This window comes from Neopsephotus bourkii, unplaced genomic scaffold (genome assembly GCF_033783945.1).
Source record: "Neopsephotus bourkii isolate Nb327-2 ecotype Australia unplaced genomic scaffold, CSIRO-AGI_Nbou_v1 NB_591, whole genome shotgun sequence".
NCBI lineage: Eukaryota > Metazoa > Chordata > Aves > Psittaciformes > Psittacidae > Neopsephotus > Neopsephotus bourkii.
In genome coordinates, this window is record NW_026901092.1 from 426,378 (window position 1) to 445,804 (window position 19,427).

The 19,427-nt window shown below is 39.0% G+C and overlaps 1 protein-coding gene across 1 annotated transcript in view; it reads right to left on the reverse strand.

Annotated features, from left to right (window-relative positions):
- CTNNAL1 (catenin alpha like 1) overlaps positions 1-19,427 on the reverse strand; it is a 54,551-nt gene that overhangs the window by 14,430 nt on the left and 20,694 nt on the right. Inside the window, exons 3-8 of the mRNA XM_061351459.1 lie at positions 14,925-15,112; positions 10,369-10,488; positions 7,674-7,763; positions 7,196-7,366; positions 5,892-6,092; positions 3,146-3,232 (exon numbers count right to left, since the gene is read on the reverse strand). Of these exons, the coding sequence (XP_061207443.1) occupies positions 3,146-3,232; positions 5,892-6,092; positions 7,196-7,366; positions 7,674-7,763; positions 10,369-10,488; positions 14,925-15,112 (857 nt within the window). The remainder of the gene's footprint in view (positions 1-3,145; positions 3,233-5,891; positions 6,093-7,195; positions 7,367-7,673; positions 7,764-10,368; positions 10,489-14,924; positions 15,113-19,427) is intronic.

Here is a 19,427-nt window from a genome sequence, read left to right on the forward strand (position 1 = left end):
CATGGGACAAAGGCTACTCCTCATGAAGAACACACATTGAACTGCGCATCAGACTGATGCCACACAGCATCTGAGATTATAATATATTAGAAATTAAGTTCCTATGAATAAACTGAATTCTCAGTTATGCAAAGAAAAAGAATCAGCTTGTGACCAGGCCTTAGAAAAGTAAAAAGCATCTTTTCTGCAAGAAGACTGAAGCCAGAGATGGATCTTGAAGAAGTCTCACTCCCCATACACTTACGACAAGCAAGGAGAAGCTTCCCATCGAAACACATCCCTAAATCCAGATCCACTGTCAGACCCAAGGATCTGCTGAAATCATGCTGTGAGGAACTCTGCTTGACAACAGCTATCAGTGACAGCTGCTTCTAGTTCGACAGTGACTAGTCATAATAGGTTTACCTATGACTGACTTGACTTAAAATCAGTCCATTTTAAAAACATAAGTGAAACCAAAATAGTGACCTTTGTAGAAAGAGCAGAGCATTCTTTTGCTCATATGTCTATTACAATTTTTGTAATAGTACCCTCACGTTGCCAGACTGCACTGAATATACAACAAACTTGGTTATTCATGAAAAAAGTTATCTTTCAAGTTCTTATGAATACAGTGAGCTTGAAATTGTGCCACTGGTGGGCCTCAACTCTGTAGATAAGAGAGTATTTACTAGAATGATATGTTGGGGGGGGGGGTTATTCCACTGGTCTCTACCCTATTTTATCCCCTTCCCCAGCAGTACTTCCTCTGCAGTCCAGAATTAAGGTTGGGGTTTTTGCTTTGTGGGTGGTTTTGATTTGTTTTTGTTGTCATGCAAGAAACCTGAACTGTTGCCTCAAAATCTTTCTGTGACTGTTTTCTAGAGACAAGAGAAAAGCGACAACAACCTGTATAAACTACTTTAAAGCGTTGCTCGCATGCCATTAAAAATCAGCACAAACCACTAATATCAGAAATGAAGTCAGGTCTGAGGAAAAGCTATTTGCAAGGCTTGTAATATCACAGTAGGAACCGGCAATTCTCATTTATATATAGCCTACACAGAGATTACTTTTCATCAGAGAGTCTTTTCATCCTGATCTAAAAAAGAAATGCGCTTCTACTTAATGCTGTGTCTCATTGTTAGAAAATCATCTCAAGTAAGGAACATACCTTTTGTTTCTTACGTAAAGTGACAGAGATGGGAAAGAACTACTTTTAACAGGGCTGTCTTGTGTTCCCAGCCACCCAGGCTCTCTCTTTAGAGTCACAATACTTCAATTTCACCAATACAGATCCTGGTTTCTGGCTGATACACTGCAGCACCCGAAGTCAGACTGACAGGACAGTCCTCCTTAGCCATATACAGAAGCATGGCTACTCTGAGATCAATCTAATCACTACACAGAGAACAAGGAAAACATAATGCTCTAAATTTACTTCTACGAGTAGCATGAATCCTGTGTATTTTTAAAAAACCTTTAGTAAGCAAACTTTCATGGTCTACAGATGACCAAAACAAGTCATACAGAACTTAGGATTTGTCACTTAGCAATCCACACCCTCTGAATTTGCTCTATTTCTAAACCAGCGTGCTATATTTTCCCCTGCCTTGCTTTCAATATGGAGCTACACCACAGGGGACAGGTAACCCACTGTTTTGTATTTTATGCCATCTCTGTTTGCTGGTTTACAGAAGGTCATTTTCTATTATTGCCACCTGAAAAAAGTCTTTAAGTGTGGTAAATGTGTAGTCTTTGTTGTGTAACATTTGCACAAATAGAAACCCGTGGGCAGGACAATAAGGTACAGTTTACATTTATGGAGCTGCAAGAAAATACAGGATATTAATGACTTCTTCCACATGTCATATTCCAGCCATGTTTGGTTTTATGATCTATGTGATTATACAGTGACATACTATTTTGACTAGGAATCTTCCCTCATTCATTGGGAGCAATGTTACTCAGAAAGGATGATCTTACAGTTAAAGCAGGTGAATGCCACTTCAGAGAAGCTCTGCTACTGACTTCCTACATAATATTGACTGAACAAAAAAACCATTAATCAAAGTGTACTAATTATGTATCCTCCATTTCCTGGGAGCCCAACACACTGCTTGACAGCAGAAGTCCAAAACACTTAACTGCAACTGAAATAGGTTCAAAGCACTGTTCAAATCTTCAGGACAGCTGCAAGGATTACAATCCAGAAAAGGAAATTTCTCATTCTACCCCTATTAAAAAATATGCATCACGATTTTTTTGAGCAGTCGTGGTTTTCCAGTTACAGCAGCTGAGAGTTCAGTCTAACCGAGTTCACCATACTTCCCTAACATCTTTACACTGTTCTGTAGCCTAGTATTGAAACCCTCATTGTTCTTAGTCATAATTTCTCCATCTGTTGTCTTACTGTAAAGGAACAGTAATGTGAAGCAGTTACTGCAAGTATTCTGAAAGCTACCAGAAACCAGTAATACTGTATTTGGCTCAAATCTGTGGAACAGACACGGCAGCAATGCTATCCGTTAATGGAGAGGGGGACAGATGAATGCACACACATGACACTGATCAGCAAGTGCAGTCCATCCCATGTACCAAATGAGGCAGCTATCTTGTATGTGTATGTAAGTTGACACCCAGCATACTTGCATTTAGGAAAAAAATGATTTACAACAGGAACATACAGAGCTGCCAAATGTCTAGAAAAATACCTGAGTGTAAGGCACTATCATAATACATCTCTGCTATAGAAATCAACATGAAGAGGTTAAGTACAAACAGACAGCAAATGCGATTTATTCATTTAAGCACACACTACAAGAAAAAGTACTTAAAAGAGTGATGCATGCATCCCCAGGGAACGTTTAGCCTTTACATTTAAAGTAGTGATTATATACATAGTACTTATGTTCAAACACTTACCTTTTTTATTGTTGTCAGAATTAGCAAAGAGCCTCCATATCTAACAGATTTCTAAGCATTTCTAGTAAGGACACAGAAGACGACTGCATGCCAGCTCCCAAATGTAATTCTGATTTAGCTACTCTTGTCCATAAATAGTTCCTATCTTTTGAGGCTACATGATCCTATTTTACAAGTTCATATACAACAAACAAGAAAGTCATGCTTTTATTCAGTTTATGCTTGCTTAAACTAAACTTACCTCTCTTTTAAGTTCATTCATGCACTGGCATGTTTTTAAAATAGCTACTTCCAAGTCTTCCATGATATCCTTTGTCTTCTGGTTTTGCTACAAGCCAAAGAAATAACTGACAAAACATTATACAAATACCCCAGCAAATCCCACCCTCACATCATGTGTCGTTACTTCAAGTTGCTTTAGAAGACAGCCTTTCCTTTCTAGATGTAATGTTTTCATTCGCACATCCTATGTGTATTCTACTTGAAAAAGTCTTTTATAGAAACAGCTATCACCAAATCAAATCTAAAACTAATAGTGATGCAAATTAACTGACTGTTTCTGCTCAACAGGAATTTATTTCTAAACCTCACTGAGCTTTTGTTTGGTTTTTTCCCCATGAAATTCACAACTTCCAAAATTCTTCTGTCTAAGCACCCGAAAGGACAGCAACAGCTTATGGCAATTTTTAAGTAGTTTTGAAAAGACAAAGGCCCTTTTAAATTAAAGTGGTACCTAAAATGTCATACCAAAAGTTTTATACTTGACTAAAAAAGGTTACTTAAAGCATCCTTGTAAGACTCTAGATCATTGTTCATATAACTTAAAGGAGTACAGTAGCCTACAACACTTTATTAAGGTAGCCTCAAGACAGAGCTCCCACTTCTGCAAACAGCACCTACCTATGGAACAACCCAAATGCCAAGAGACATACACTGGGAAAAGAGTTAAGTAGCAGTAATTCTGCATTCTTCTCTGAAATATATTGGAAACAATTATCCTAGCTGGGACTGTTAAAATAGCCATAGCTGAAAAAAAATATTAGTGTCTCAGAGTCTAAATTAACATAAACATACACAGGCAAAATGTGTGTAGGTATAGACATCCTCCATTTTCCTTAAAGGAAAAATCACCCACCCAAGCAAATATGGCAAGTTTTTCAGGTATTCTTATCCATAAAGCTCTGTCTCAAAGCTACTTATCTCTCAAATTTAATGCTTTAAGTAATCTGTGTAAGTGCATTCTATGTGCAACTTTTTTAAAACACAAAGCGAAGGAACTGTCTAGCCAAAATATGTTACAGGAAAACATAAACCAGGAGAGTATTTTGTGACCTTATGAGCTCAAACATACACAGGAAGGATATCAGAAATACTTAAAATGAAATGAACAGCAGTAGGTTATCTGGTTTGCTCCAGCTTCATTAACATACAGTAATACAAGAAAGAGCAATCAGTGATGTGAGTCAAACCTAGACTTGAGACTTGTGTTTAAAAACACTCTTCACTGAAGACTCACAGTTACTCTGCTTGCTGAAAGGAAGTATGGTGAGCAAAAAGGGAGACAATTTGGCACTCTAAGAGCTCTACACATCACCCAGTTCATGTATCCTAATCAACAATCCAGCCTGAATTACATTACATCCCTCAGAAAACACTCACCCTCTGATGAAGCTGCTGGGTTATTCATTAATGAAAATACTCAATGCACAAGCACACGTGCATACCCAAATATTTTCATGGATCATATATATGCATAGTCTTGCACTAGGCCCTCATTTCTATCACTTGAAACGTGGCATGTGTACTATTTAGAGGTGACCATTTTCTACCAGTAACAGAACTTTGAAATACCCAAGTGCACTGGTTTTGGCTGGGACAGACTTAATTTTCTTCACAATATCTAGTATGGTGCTGTTTTGGATTTGTGACAAAAACGGTAGTGATAGCACTGGGAAGTGGTAGTTATTGCTGAGCAGTGCTTACACAGCTGCCTAACAATCAGGGCTAATCACCAACACCAAGCTAAACAGTTTTAGTTTCCTATATGGAGTTAAGGAGTATATGCAATTATTATTCTATATGTGTCTTCTCTGTAGTAACAGCAGTCTGTATTATCAGTAAGGGTTATATGCTGTTCAAACTGTGTTACTGCATTAAGAACACCTGACTGCAGCATCTGATTGAAAAAGGAGAAATGGAACAAAAATGGTTTCTCGGAAGTAAATACACTCAGTTATGTAAGTACCCTACACTAGTACACATCTGCCATATTTCACAGTTTTGGTAAGATTTTGTGCTATACGTTTTTCCCAGGAACAAGACCAAAAGCAAGTCAGCATCAAAGAAGCAGCTGCATTTTCCACCTCTGCTTTTCCTCCCCCCTTTGCATTTATGTTCTATCATCTTCAAGGGACAAGATAAAAGAACTGACGGAGGAAGGCTTAATGTGCTACTTCTCTAAAAAGAAAATTATCGGTTAGATCTTATGAAAAGGACAAACAAAAATTCCCTGTAAGTCTCCATGTGTACTTTCTCTCCACAAGATTACAAAAATGTGAAATTTTTAGAGTATTTTCCTTTTCAATAGTTCAGGTGTGTTCCAATATTCTGTTGAAAACAAGTAACAGAAACTGGTCACTGCCATGGGACCATGACCACTGAAAGTCTCTGAACTACTCCACCAAAGACCTAACTGTTTAAGACTGAGCAATACTTCCATTTGCCTTCTTGTTTCCACTTACAGCTTCATTAGCCCACTGCCACCAGTAGCTTAATTTAGGCATCAAAGAATCAATGAAGCAACACCACTGGGGCAGGGACAGAACATATTGAAACTGCCAAAGCACAGAACAAACTCTGGCTTCCTTGATCAGCTCTCGCTGTGAGCAATACACAGAGTTCTCTCTTCCTAGACCAGAAGAAACACTGCATTAAAAATGGCTTCCAAAGTAGAGGTGAAAAGATTTACTTTGCTAAAAAGCTCTTACAGCTTGCATCCACACTGAAACCAGCTGCTCTAGTTCCATTTTAGCCTGCTTAGACAGCTCCAAAATATGTTCTCTGTGCTCATGACTGGTATAGGCAGAGTCTGTGAAGTCCTCCGTATGTTCCAGGATAACTTCCAGCATTGTCGAAAGGTTCTCTTTTGAGAGAAAATAAAGATTCTCACGAAGACCCTCCACCTTATTCTGGAAAAGAAACACAGCCAGTTCTTTGAGAATTTATGTGGCTGCATGGTTGCGACATGAATGCAGAAAGCAGATGCATCATTTTACATTTTCTTTTTCTCCTCAGTGCTTTCTTAATTATTCACATTTCTCAAAGTATTCCAATGATTTGCTTTATCCAGACATCCAGCTAAGGGTTTGGTATTTTTTGTCTTGTTTTAAATGTAATAACACCATCAGCAAATTACTGGCCACTTAGGAAAAGTAACAGCGAATACACAACTGTTCCACTGCTGTCAATAAAAACTTTTAAGTCCAGCACGTTTCCGAAATAGTGTATTCAGGTTTTGTTCACTCTTTCCACATCTGTATCATCTCTTCTGAATATTTTTCTAAATATTTACACGTAACAAATTGAATAATTTGAGGCATTACACAAAAAAAAAACCCAGCCAAATTCTAAATGGAGTGAGGGAGAGAATGAACAACAAAATATAATCAAAAATCATAAAAACAGAATTAAAAAATAAACAAGTCACAGACTCCTAAGAAATAGTGGCTCACATGAGGCATGGTTGTTCACAACAGTTCTTAACTGAGTAGGAAATTTAGGAAAGCCTTTATCAGGAAAAACTGACTGCGCTATGAGATGATACAATTTCAACTCATGATACTGCCTTTGAATGATGGTTTGCTTTTTTAAATGTCTGGATTAATATTTTTGTGCGCAGTTTTAAAAATACTACCAGTTAAAAAGCAAGAATTCTTCTTCAAGAACTGTTTGAATGAGGTTCTGATAGATATCCTAATACTCAGGCTTATTCAGCACCAAGGCATCACCTCAACAAACATTAAGAGTTCTGAATGCACCCTGATACAGGTGGAGATGGCAAGTATCAAAAGGTGCCTTTTGGTAACAACAATGAAATTATACCCATCTCTTGACAGATTCACTACTATTTTGGGATGGTTATTTAAGTTAACACTGCTGAAAAGATGCAGGTCTGCCATTCTGAATTTTAAAAAAGCAAAACAAACCATCACAAAACGTTTACACACACACATCCCCTTCTAGTTTTGAGATAATTTATTAGGCCCTAGAAAACCATACTATTTCCACTCACCTTGAACTCTTTGATACCAGAATATATGCTGATAGGGGCCATTTCACTTTCTCCATTTGGTCTTGAGTCAGTTACAATTTCTATTACCTGTTCCAAAGCTAATCTCATTCGATGAAAAACTCCATCTTTGTTTATACGAGCAGATTCACAGTCTGGATGCCTCAGACAAGTCTTTTTAAAGAAAGCAAAGTTAAGTATTATGAAAGAGCACACATGCAGTATAGCGAAATGAGTGATTCCTGCTAAGGCAAGCCTAAAGAATGTGTTAGAATATGATTAATTCTTTGTGTTAAACTGCTATTGTGTTAAGTGAAAATTCATACTGTTCTCAAAGATTTTCCTCCACCCATTCTTTACTGTTACACCCTTCTTTAGCGTGAAGTTTAGAGTGGGGCTAAGAAAGAAGAATCAGCTATTCTGCTAGACACCGTTCGCTGTGATTTATCTAAGTTGTGTAACAGCATGCATACCCACTCACCTTCGAAGCAGTTAGAAGCATCATGGTGCACTTCTCAAGAACAGCCCTAGATGCTGCCATTCTAGCCTTTTTCTTCTCATCCTTCAAATCCTAAACACAAAAAGATGACCTGAATATTACACAATATCTAAAATGTTAACTGCTTGTGAGAACGGAAAAAGGAAACTCTTGCAGATGGATGTGTTGTAAGGAAGCTTCTTTATGTCTGGTAACTACTATTTTCAGCCTAACTCATGATCTAGAACTTGATTTTCAGACAGATTTTAACTTATGCATTTATTCTTGGCTCTATCCAATTGATATTTCAAAGAAGGAAGATCTCAGAGACACAGAGGTTGTTACGTAAACTGTCACTAATTTTGCTGCCTTTATCACATAGCATTATTCATAAAACATAAAAATGAGGGGAAAAGAACAGCCAACTAAAAACATCTTTTGTCTACCTGGGTGTTAAATTTACTACATACCAGTAATAGAGAAAGTTTTAACATTAAGAAAAAAAACCCAACCCACTTCCTCTGTAGAAAGTCATTAAGTACAGAAACTTGTCAAGAACTCCCTGGGAGAACTCCCTGGGAGAGGGATATACCTGCAAGACCAAACTATACACCCAGAAAGGTTCATCAAAAGGGAAGAATTTAGAGTCTAACTTAGGATAGGGGTGGGAGAGAGGGAAGAGGGGAAGACATTAATCCCTCAACATGTAAGATGGTCTAACAAGAGGAAGAACTTACAAAACTGCAACTAAGATCTCAATGCTCGCAAAGATAGCTGAGCACTGTTTGAGTGTTAAACAGGCGACTGAATGGGACCAGCTGAAAAGGGAATGGTTTACAGCATGGAATTAATCCCAGTTTACTGTAGTTTAACAAAAACCATGGATAAATCACAGCAGCAGTGTGTTTTGCCACCTTAATAAAAATCTTATTTAGCAACTGCAGAAAATCTTTAAGATCATAATCACAGAATCAACCAGGTTGGAAAAGACCTTTAAGATCATCCATTCCAACCCTTACCCCAGCACTGCCAAGGCCACCACTAACCCATGGTACTGAGGGCCTCATCTACATGGTGTCTGAACACTTGCAGGGACGGTAACTCCAGCACTGCCCTGGGCAGCCTGCTCCAATGCCTGAGCATCCTTTGGGGAAGGAATTGTTCCTCATCTCCATCTAAACCTCCCCTGGTGCAGCTTGAGGCAGTTTCCTCTTGTCACATCCCTTGCTCCTTGGGAGCAGAGACCAGACTCCTCCTGGCTCCATCCTCCTGTCAGGCAGTTGTAGAGAGTGATAAGGACCCCCCTGAGCCTTCTGTTCTCCAGACTAAACCCCCCAGGTCCCTCAGCTGTTCCTCATCGCACTTATGCTCCAGGGCCAGCACCAGTTCTGTTGCCTTTCCCTGGCTCCACTCCAGCTCCTCAATGTCATCACATTAAAAGCAAGCTACAACCAAAACAAACAACCCACCCCAAAAAGCTGATTTCTGAAATTCTGATATTACATTCTGATAAATCTGACTACACCCAAGAGTTTCTAGCATACTTATTATTAATTATACTAAGGAAAAATACCCCAAGTAAAACTAACAGTGCCACGTAGCAGTCTACACCCTGTAAGCAAGCATATCAAGTCCTGACACAATTTAAAAAACACTAATGAAACACTCTTTCCAAAAGAAACAAGTGGGCAAGGACAGGAGAGCCAAAGGACAGAGACCCTTCAAAAGATTGTTAACTTACTGGCAATGCACCTTTCTCTTTCCAAGGAAGAGCTGCTATGAACATTTCAGGGAAAAATAAAGACAGTTCATTTCCAGGTAGGTCTTTCCTTTAATTAAATGTAGCTTTTCAGAATCTATTCTTTGATACTGAGCATGTACTTCAACAGACTTGGAACACATCAACAGTAAAAGGAGATGCATGAGGTTGGCCAATTGCTTATACAAATTAAATTCTGAATTCTGCTGGATATGAGGGACCCTGCATATCTGTACCAGACCCTGGTTCAGCTCTGACTGGGTGATTTCATTGCCAAGGGGAAGCAACTAGAGCTCACAGCACGAGCCTTAGGCCCCAGCAAACCTTTTATTTACTCAGAAGGAGCAGCAAAAAGCTTTCTGAAAGAATGAAAGATTCTTGAAAAAGTAGCTGCATGAGAGAAGTAAAAAAGCCATTACCCTGACTTAAGGAAGTTTTGACCTAAATGTAGAAAAATATTCAAAAATAATAATAAACCACCAACAAACAAACCCCAACGCAAACCCTGTATATGCTCTATTAGGATGTGAAGATTTCTCTTCTGGAGTTTTCTAAAATAATTACTCTGCCTTCAAATCCCTTCACTGTGAGCAAACATCAAATGTTTGTCAAGTTAAGAACAGAAAAATTCTCCACCGAAGTAATAAGCCATAAAAGCTAGAGCCAAAAGATAGTGACTGAAGCTAAAAGAACATCTCAAGTAACACACACCCAGGCTCCTGGAATATACATAGATCAAACAATGCAGTGACATTTCTCAGGCTGAGCTTTAAAAATCAAAAGACCTCCTTCCTCTACCTGAAGGAGAAGTTAGGCTTCAGAGGTAGGACTTCAGCAGTTTTTTTATTAATCATCCTACAAAAACCCAAACCTTCCAGTGAATCATCAGATGAAAGCGATGCCTTACAACATCTCTCACAGCTTGTCATTAATACTCACATTTTGCCGATCTCCAGTTAAATGGGCAAACTCTACCATTTCATTTCCAAACTGGCTGAATATTTGTACAAACTCCTGGAAACTACTGACTTTTTCTAGTTGTTCCATTGTTGCAAGAACCTGCAAGATAAGGGAAAATACTATAGATTATCAAGATACTAAACAGAAAACATTATTACTAAACTAGAAACATTATTTGCAGACACTTCTAAATCTTATTGTTTAAAATGTACAGATTTTATATACATTCATAACTCAACAGCTAGAAATCAAGTCTAGATTAACAATCATGCTTCACTCAAAATGAGTAATTTGTTGCCAAACTGCAAAAACCACATTCCTCACTCTTTCCAGTATAAGGAGTAACAGTATTGCAGGATTCAGTTTCCAGGTTTAGGAAAAATGTTATCGTCATTAACATTATAAATATACAGATTATACCCCTACGTTGTAACTCTCACAGTTCAATTGCAAGGCATAAGTCTAGAACTACAGTCAAACAAGTGTTTTAATGGCTGCATGCATTACAAAAAGTGCAACAGCATTGTATAAAAGAAAAAAGAAAACTTAGAAATTATTTAAGATATAGTTTTATACTTTCTATAACAAGTTACTCTAAACTCTGAAGATCTTTATTAGCTCTATGTAAAACAAAGAACTAAATGTACCCAGGTTGTATCAAGCTGTTACTTGAGATACCTAAAAGTATGCAAAAATCAGCATTTTTAGAAAAAAACTTTCAGCAAAAATTATCATATAGCTTACCAATTACTGAAGCTATCCTGCTGAAGTCACTGCAGTATGATTTATAACAGAGATTAACATTGGGGCTTTTCAAATTAGAGGTATAACTGCTAATCCCAAAGCAATCTCTTAAACCCACTACCCATCTTCAGCAGGGAAGACAGTCAAAACAGGTTTTTTATTGTGTTTCAGACTGGAGATAAACAAGATACCACATGAAAATTTAATAAACTACTTGAAAGGGAGAAACTTCAATTTACTTTTCCTTTCCTATGCCAAAAGTATCTCTCTTCCCTTCCTCCCCAAAATAAAAAAAACATTCTACATACCTGATTAGGATAAAATACCTCTTCCCTGCAACCCAGGCAAACCCTCTTAGAAGCACCTACTATTTTGTAATACAGCAGCTGCTCAACCTCATAGTTATTATCTATGTAAAGCAAATGCTCCACTAAATCCTGCGAGTACTGTGGAACTGACTGTTTTATCACACAACAAACATTACACTGCAGTAATCCAGTGTCTGATGTTATGCAGCCAGTTCCACAAAGGCTTCCATGAGACGGGCAGAAGCAGAGAACCACAGTACTGGGAAAGTGAGGATGTAGAAAAGTGAACGTGCAGAAAGAAAAAAACATACAAATGAAGGTCCAACTTTATCTTCTAAAATTATTAGATTAAAAAATTATAGTAATTATGCTCAATAATTCTTGGCTTAAGCAAGTACAGTACTTCAGGAGTATGGTCTTGGTTGCAAGCAGCTTTCTTGCAGTTACCCTAGAGCAAGTGTTTCTGTCAGGACAAATCTCTTGTCAAGCAAGAATTTCAGTGAAAGCACACGCACTTTCATTACAGCTAACAATTCTAGACATTTCAGGCAGAGCTGACACTCCAAGAAACTACAATCACGGAGAAACCATACAGACAGCTCTAAATTTGTCTAAAGCTTATTCAAGATGCTGTTATAACCCAAAATTCCTGTTATGCCTTCATAATTTTTCATTTAAAACCTTCTTCAACATGAAACACAGAGACAGTAATTAAAAATGTTGTCACGTTTTTAAATACAAGGTTAAAAATGTATATCAGAAAAGGCTTTAAGTTCCTATTAATAGCTGAATTAGAACTTGGTATTACACAGCTACTGCGGCACTATGAACATCACCTTTCAGACAGTGGTTGTAGGCTGACATCACTTCAGGGCATATTCATATTTTGATCCAATCCACATGGTGCAGCAACAACCCCCCTACCTGTCACTTCCCTGTTCATTGTTCTGACACTCCTGACTGATGACAGTAAGCAGAGCAAGACTTTAAGCTCACTGATGCAGTGACTAAGTTTGATGGACAGTGAAACAGATTTTGTAAGGTAGGAAAGACGTGGACAGGAACTTAAGAAATGCACACAGTCTAAGAACACAGGGATAGTATATATGGTGCAGAGGATGCAGAAACAGGAATAGGATCATTAGGCTTATCAATTGCAGGTTGGGTTCTCGAGCAAAACACCATTCCAGAAGATCTCAATCACTTCATCAGTCTATGAGCTTGGGCATCCAGCTAATAAGCTGTTTTTCTGACCTTTGCCCTTGCTTGTCTTTACTGTTCTTGATTCATATGAGGAAGATGATGATGATAATGAAAATTAAGGTGTTCCGAAAGAGGCTGCAAGAAAACTGGCACTGAAAGTTGGGCATTCTAAAGGGAGCCTACAAAGATGCTGGAGAGGGACTCTTCATCAGGGACTGTAGTGATAGGACAAGGGATAGTGGGCTATGGGTTTTAACTTAAACAGAGGGAGTTCAAGTTAGACACAATGAAGAAGTTCTTTACTGTGAGGGTGGTGAAGCGCTGGAATGGGTTGCCCAAGGAAGTTGTGAATGCTCCATCCCTGGCAGTGTTCAAGGCCAGGCTGGACAGAGCCTTGGGTGACATGGGTTAGTGTGAGGTGTCCCTGCCTATGGCAGGGTGGCTCAAACTACATGATCTTGAGGTTCTCTCCAACCACAACCTTTCTATGATTCAGTCTCTCAAATGAAAACGTGGATGAGATCCTCTGGAACAGTGCCCCACTCCAAGAAGCCAGTGTCTGCTCCAGCTGGCAGTACTGATGATCCTCTTCCTGCCTTTTCATCACCTAGACCGTATTATACTACACTGTCTCTCAGTATCTGTGTGGACTTCTTAAGACCCTGCCCACATCGTCCCTCTACCACAGTATTTCTTACAGGAAGAACTGCTTTGCTATCCATTATACCTGTATCTGACACACTTCTCAGGAGTGCACTCTACAAATATCAGTGTGCCTGTATAAGACACCATCATTTGTTTAATTTTAGTACTAGAGACGTGAATTGTTCTACTGGCACCATAAACGGAAGCAAACATTCTGAAACACACAGACTATGTGTAGAAAGAAGAATTCAGTAAATCCCAAAAGACCACTAAGACTAGGGTGACTTTGGCAATCAGAGTGAGACACACTTACTCTGGAATATGAGACTTCATTTTAAATACCTTCAAAATTAAATCTTGCACCTATCCTTACTATATTCGTACCACTATATATATGATGATAGTTTCATATATATTTAAGACTATCATAAACTATGCCCTGCTGCTGAAAGGATTTATCTCTCCTTATTCTTTCATGCACGGTACAAGCATTTGCACAGTTGCTCTGTAGCCTAAATCTGTGCTAGCACTTTTGGAACGGTAAATTAACTCCAATCACTGCCTGGCTGCAGGTGATGGCAGAAGAAAAGCTCATACAAGGCAGCAAAAGGTATTAAATGCACCATTCTGGCCTCCAGTGCAAGAAAAGACCAAAGCTGCAAGTAACTTCAGCAAATTAATATCGATAAAACTGTGGCCACCTTCACCTACCTACCACTGGGAGAAGAGCACTAAGACAGCAAATCACTGCTGCTAAGTCTAAAGTCAGACTGAAGCAGGTATTACCATGCTTTCTGAATACTGGACTCAGTAACTTGAGTGTCCTGGATCTAGAAGCTGCAAAATAGAGACCAGCATGTCTGGAAAGCAAACTGTGACTAAGAGAGATGACAAAAGGAGTCAGTGGAGGAAACAGGGGCTCTGCTCTGGATAATGAGTTGAATCTTAATGGAAAAACTCAGGCTCTATCAGGCTCTCATTTTTCAAATATGAGGTTTTTCTATTTTTGTTTTAGTACATCAGAGGAGCAAAAAAGAAAGAATACCCTACAGGCAAGACAGTGCAGTACATGAAATGTATTACACTTGAGGTTAAATGGACCTTCATACATTATTTAAATCAACTAAGTAATTTCAAGACATGTTAAACAGCACAAAAAACTTTTCATGTGTAAACCTCACTTCACTAGCACAGAGTTTCACCAGCATTGCTCACAGCTTCTTGCCTTAAGACACATTCATAATGCTCTCCTTGTCTTGATCCTGACAATACAAACATCCTGTCCTTAGCAAATAGAAGCTTTTATTGGCATTTTACTGACAGACATACTTTCCACCTCACAGCAAACAAAGTTAAATAAGCAGTAACATAGCATCTTCTGCAGCATGCTAAGTCAACAGAGCAAGAGGTCACACTAAATGCATGAAGTCACTGAAAACTGTTATTTTATTCATCCTGGCTTATACCATCCCCTTTCAGGTATCTGGTAGGTGAACATGCGCAAGGCATTCACTTTTACCTCTTTATTTTGCATTTTCCCTGAAGATGTAATGAAAATACCATGTCATTTACCACCACACTTTAGCATTGACGGCAGGTATCAGTTAAACAAAACAAAAAAGAAGCTACAAATACCTTGTTTCTGGAAGTTATAATTTGCTTAATAACAATTCTGTCTGCTAACACCAGCACCTTTGTGACAGAAGACAGCAACAGCCTTGCAGCTTTTACCACACCCGTTTTGTCTGTAAAGATTGTTATGTGACTATCAGATTCTGGGTGATCCAGGCTTGCCACATCCGTAAGCTGTGCGATGGTTTCACCTAGAGGGAACAAAAGAAATAATTAGCATTTGATACTTACAAGAAGAGATACTGGGCCATTAAGCATTCTTAGCTTTTACTTTTGATGGTTAAAACAATTTCAGAGCTACCTACGACTTATATTTTACTTCACTTCCTTCTACTGACTGTTGGTGGCACCCTCTCCATATTTAAATATGGGCCGTTGTTCAGTACTGCTTCATTGTTCCATCTGTAACACACACTAATTTTCTTACAGTAGTCTACATATTTGAGGTGGAGGGGATGGAACTGAAGAGTGTGGAGGGAGAAAACTTTCAATGGGAGGTATCTTTCATACTTTTAATAGCAAAAGTCAGATCAGTGGCAATGCAGCATCAACCCACAGAGTGGGATGCAGCAAGGAAAAACTACAAATTCCCCTCTGCTTTTGGAATTTCAGATAGTATTCCCATAATTTATGGATTTCCTATTCCTACAGAAGTCTTCAGGCAAGAAGAACAAAGAGATTAAAACTAGTAACTTTATAATTTATAGGACTGAAGCATAATAGGGAGAGATTACTGCATTTATGTTCATAAGAGGACCACCAAACAGTATGTTGTCAGAGACAGGAGAGAAAAAAAAGGCGAGGAAGCACCAATTCTCAGCTCCTAAGCATCTTTTTATCTTATCAGCATTTAAAGTGATAATAGTTAAATCGGCCTATTTGATCCCTTTTATTTTTTAAGTGGTTAAAATATCTACAATGCACTGAAGTCAATGGATCTCCTTGTCTGATAAAAAACAAAGGCTCTAATTCCATTAAATCTTCTGGAGTACCCTACATAACAGTGCAACAGAGGAAAGGCATAGAGCAGTTTCCTACTCAATAACCACAGGAGGAGTGCTAGAAGACTGAACTAAGGCAAGCTCTGAGACATGCTATTTGTTAGCATGCAAGACAAGATGATCAGCCCACAACTAACTTGTGGATCACCCCTGAAGATAAAATCTAGGACATCTGATTGAGTCCCCTGTGACTCAACTTCAAAACCTCAACTACGGTAATCCACCTAAGCAGACAAAATAATCCTAAAGCCTGGTAAAGCCTGCGGCTCCCTACGAAGAACCTGAGGGTGCGTTATTACTCCGGAAATGCCACACACAAACACTATGGAACAAGAAAGGCCTGACAGCCCTTCAAACCACAAAGCTCCACACTTCATAGTGTTTACGGATAGCTTTGTGTCTGACAACTGTAATCCCTTGAGCTCCTAAATTGTCCGAACAGTTACTGCACTGTGGCAAAGAATTTCCAGCACTTGTGCTAGGATCAGGCCAGGTCACAAAAACCTTGCCACAAATACTCAGGGGGTCTCACTAGTATAAATACGCAAATATGATAACCCAAGGAAGGGAAGGATACATAGCATCATTACCCCATTCCTTATGCTCTAAGATTTACCTTCTTGAAGATGAATTATCAAGTCACAGGTGAAGCATCTAGTCATACAAAGAGTAATCAGAGAACATAGAAAGAGCTACCATATCTGCCTGTCAAAAGCTCCAGACAGCCCTAGAAACTTGAGATTTCTGACAACATAACAAAGGCTTCCTTCTCTGCCTGCAGATCTGCAACTGCAGGAACAGGAATGGTGCCACTGGAGTAAACCATAAGGAACAATACCTGTTAGAGCGAAAAGACTAAGCTAGGGACTATTTAAGCCAGTTACATCCACAGGACGCATCCAAGAGTGCCAAAGGAGCAGATCACTGTAATTCTGCTATCATGTCTGGAATATTGTGGCAATTAAGACAAATTTCTAATACTAGAAAGGCAACTGTCAGACCCACCTTCAAGAAGAGCAACAAGAAAAATTCAGGCAATTTTGGGCTAGTCAGCCTCACAGTTTCCAGTAGTATTATTAAAATCATCTTAGAAGCCATTATCACATACAGAAGAAAAAGGCAATTGGGAAAAACCATCACAGACCTGTGAGGGTGAATAGTCTCTTATCAATCTGAATGTTTTATATGATGACATGACATCATCTCTAGATAAGGAAATAATGGATGCCATGTACCTCAACTTCAGCAAATCTTCCAACATGATCTCCCTTAATGTCCTTACAACTAAATTGTGAGATATGGACTGAACAGGTAAACAATAAGGTGGATATGAAATGGACCTGACCGTCGGAATAGAGGACCGTAATAAGTGGTACAAAGACCAAAAGGCAGTCAATTACCAGCAGGGTCCCTTGGGGACAGATACAGGGCATCCAGTGGTGCCCCTCGAGGACCGATACAGGGCATGAAAACTGTTCCCTGGGTGACGGGCTAGCATGCTCAGCAAATACGTGAACAATACAAAACTGGGGGAATGTCTGATAAGCTGGAGGAGAGGGCTGCTAAACAGGGGGATAGGAAGCTGGAAAAATGACCTGACAGGAAGCTTGTGAAGTCCAACAAAGGCAGTTGTCCAAACCAAGTCCAACCAAGCCCTGCATCTGGGCCAGGATAGCATCACACAACAGTACAGGCTGGGATCAGCTGTCTACAGAGAACCTTTGCAGGGAAAGATATAGTGGTCTCAGTGGACAAAGGGTTGAACTCCTGGAGACAGCAATGATGGCCCGCTGCATGCTGGGCTGTTAGTAGGGGTGTAACTGGCAGGCTGCAGAAGTGATTCTTCTCTTCTGTTTGTCATTTGGGAGAGAGCAGCTGGAGTATCATGTCTAGCTCTGGGCTCCTCTGTACCAGGGAGAACACTAGCATAGGGGGGAGCATGCGATGTAAGTGGTGAGGTTGAAGGAAGCAGGTTTGTTTTACCTCAAGAAGAGAAGGCCAATAGCAGTTTACTTTGATCTACAACTGCTTACCTAATGGGCAAGTATGGAGAAGACAGACTGATCCCAGAGATGCATGGTGACTGGAAAAAAAGCAATGAACAAAATACAAGAAAATATTTCTGCCACTGTAAGGGTGGTCAAACACTGTAAAAGGTGTACAAGAGATTGCATGCTCTTCATTCTTGGGGTTAAATGTCCCTTCAAACCTAAGTTATTTTGTGGCTCTATTTATCCAGTTTAAATTGCTGGTTTTCAACCTCCTTAATTTAGTCCTCTGTCCAGGAAGATAAAGCATTTTACTCCATATCTTTCTTTAGGACTATGTAGTCAACTGGCAGAGAATACTGCAAATGTTATGACACTAATTCATTCCTGACATGTGTTTTCTCTTTTAAATTAACCAGCTTTCCCTAGTTCTGGGAGGAAAAAAAGAAAATCCAAAAAATGTGCTTCTTTGAGTTACATTCCACTCCTATACTGACACCGTAAACACTGACATACTGCAAGACTAACATTAGGCAAAATCTGCTACATGACCCTCTGCAGTGTTTTATGATTCTATTTTGAGTCAATGAAATTACAAGCTTTATTACAAGGAAATAGTCATAACAAGTCTGAAACACTTCAGATCACTGATTACACCCTTTCACAAGAGACAGATATAACATCTGTCATCCTTCAAAGCCTCTGCATGATATGCAATTGATTTACAGGCTTCCTACTTAGCAACTGAGATGCTTAGTGTTCTAATTCCTTTAGTGTTGAAATCTATCTTTTACACCTAACAAAGTGCCCCTTTATTTCTAGAAGCACTATCTAGTTTATTTGCTAAAAAATAAATAAAAAATAAAAATCATAAAAGCATAAAGATTCTTGTAACATTGTCTGACCTAAGCAGCAAGGGCTTTCTGCTGCCCAGGCCACCAGGACACTGAATTGTTTTACACAAGTCAATACTCTTAGCTATAATTGGCCAGGAGATTTTTACTGGCTTGCTTGGGAGCACCAAAGTTATTCAAAAGGGACCTGAGCAACTGCATTCAGAGACTGAATTCAGAGGACAGTTATCCCTAAGAATTTAACTGCACAAAGGACTGTCTTACCTTGTCCAACACGTCACAGTGCACAGAGATAATACTGGCACATGCAAATAAGACCCACAGCAAACTAAAACGATCAGAAAACACTTGATATACTGAATTTCTCATGTAAGTCATCAGTTAGCTTTCAAGTAGATAGCTCAGAGAGAATAACTGACCCATGCCAAGGTAAATGTGAGGCTTGCCAGGAAATTAAACAGCCTATACCTTGACTCTTCTAGACTGAGGCACATTACTGCATAACAGGAAATAAAACTTGCAGTGTAAAAAAGTATAACTATTTGGTGAGAGAAAAATACTACAGACTATTTTAGGCTCTGAGTTCCTCTAAGATATGGTGACAGAGAGAAAAAGCACTCGGCCACAGGGTAACTAACTAGCAAGACAAGAAATAGAAATCCA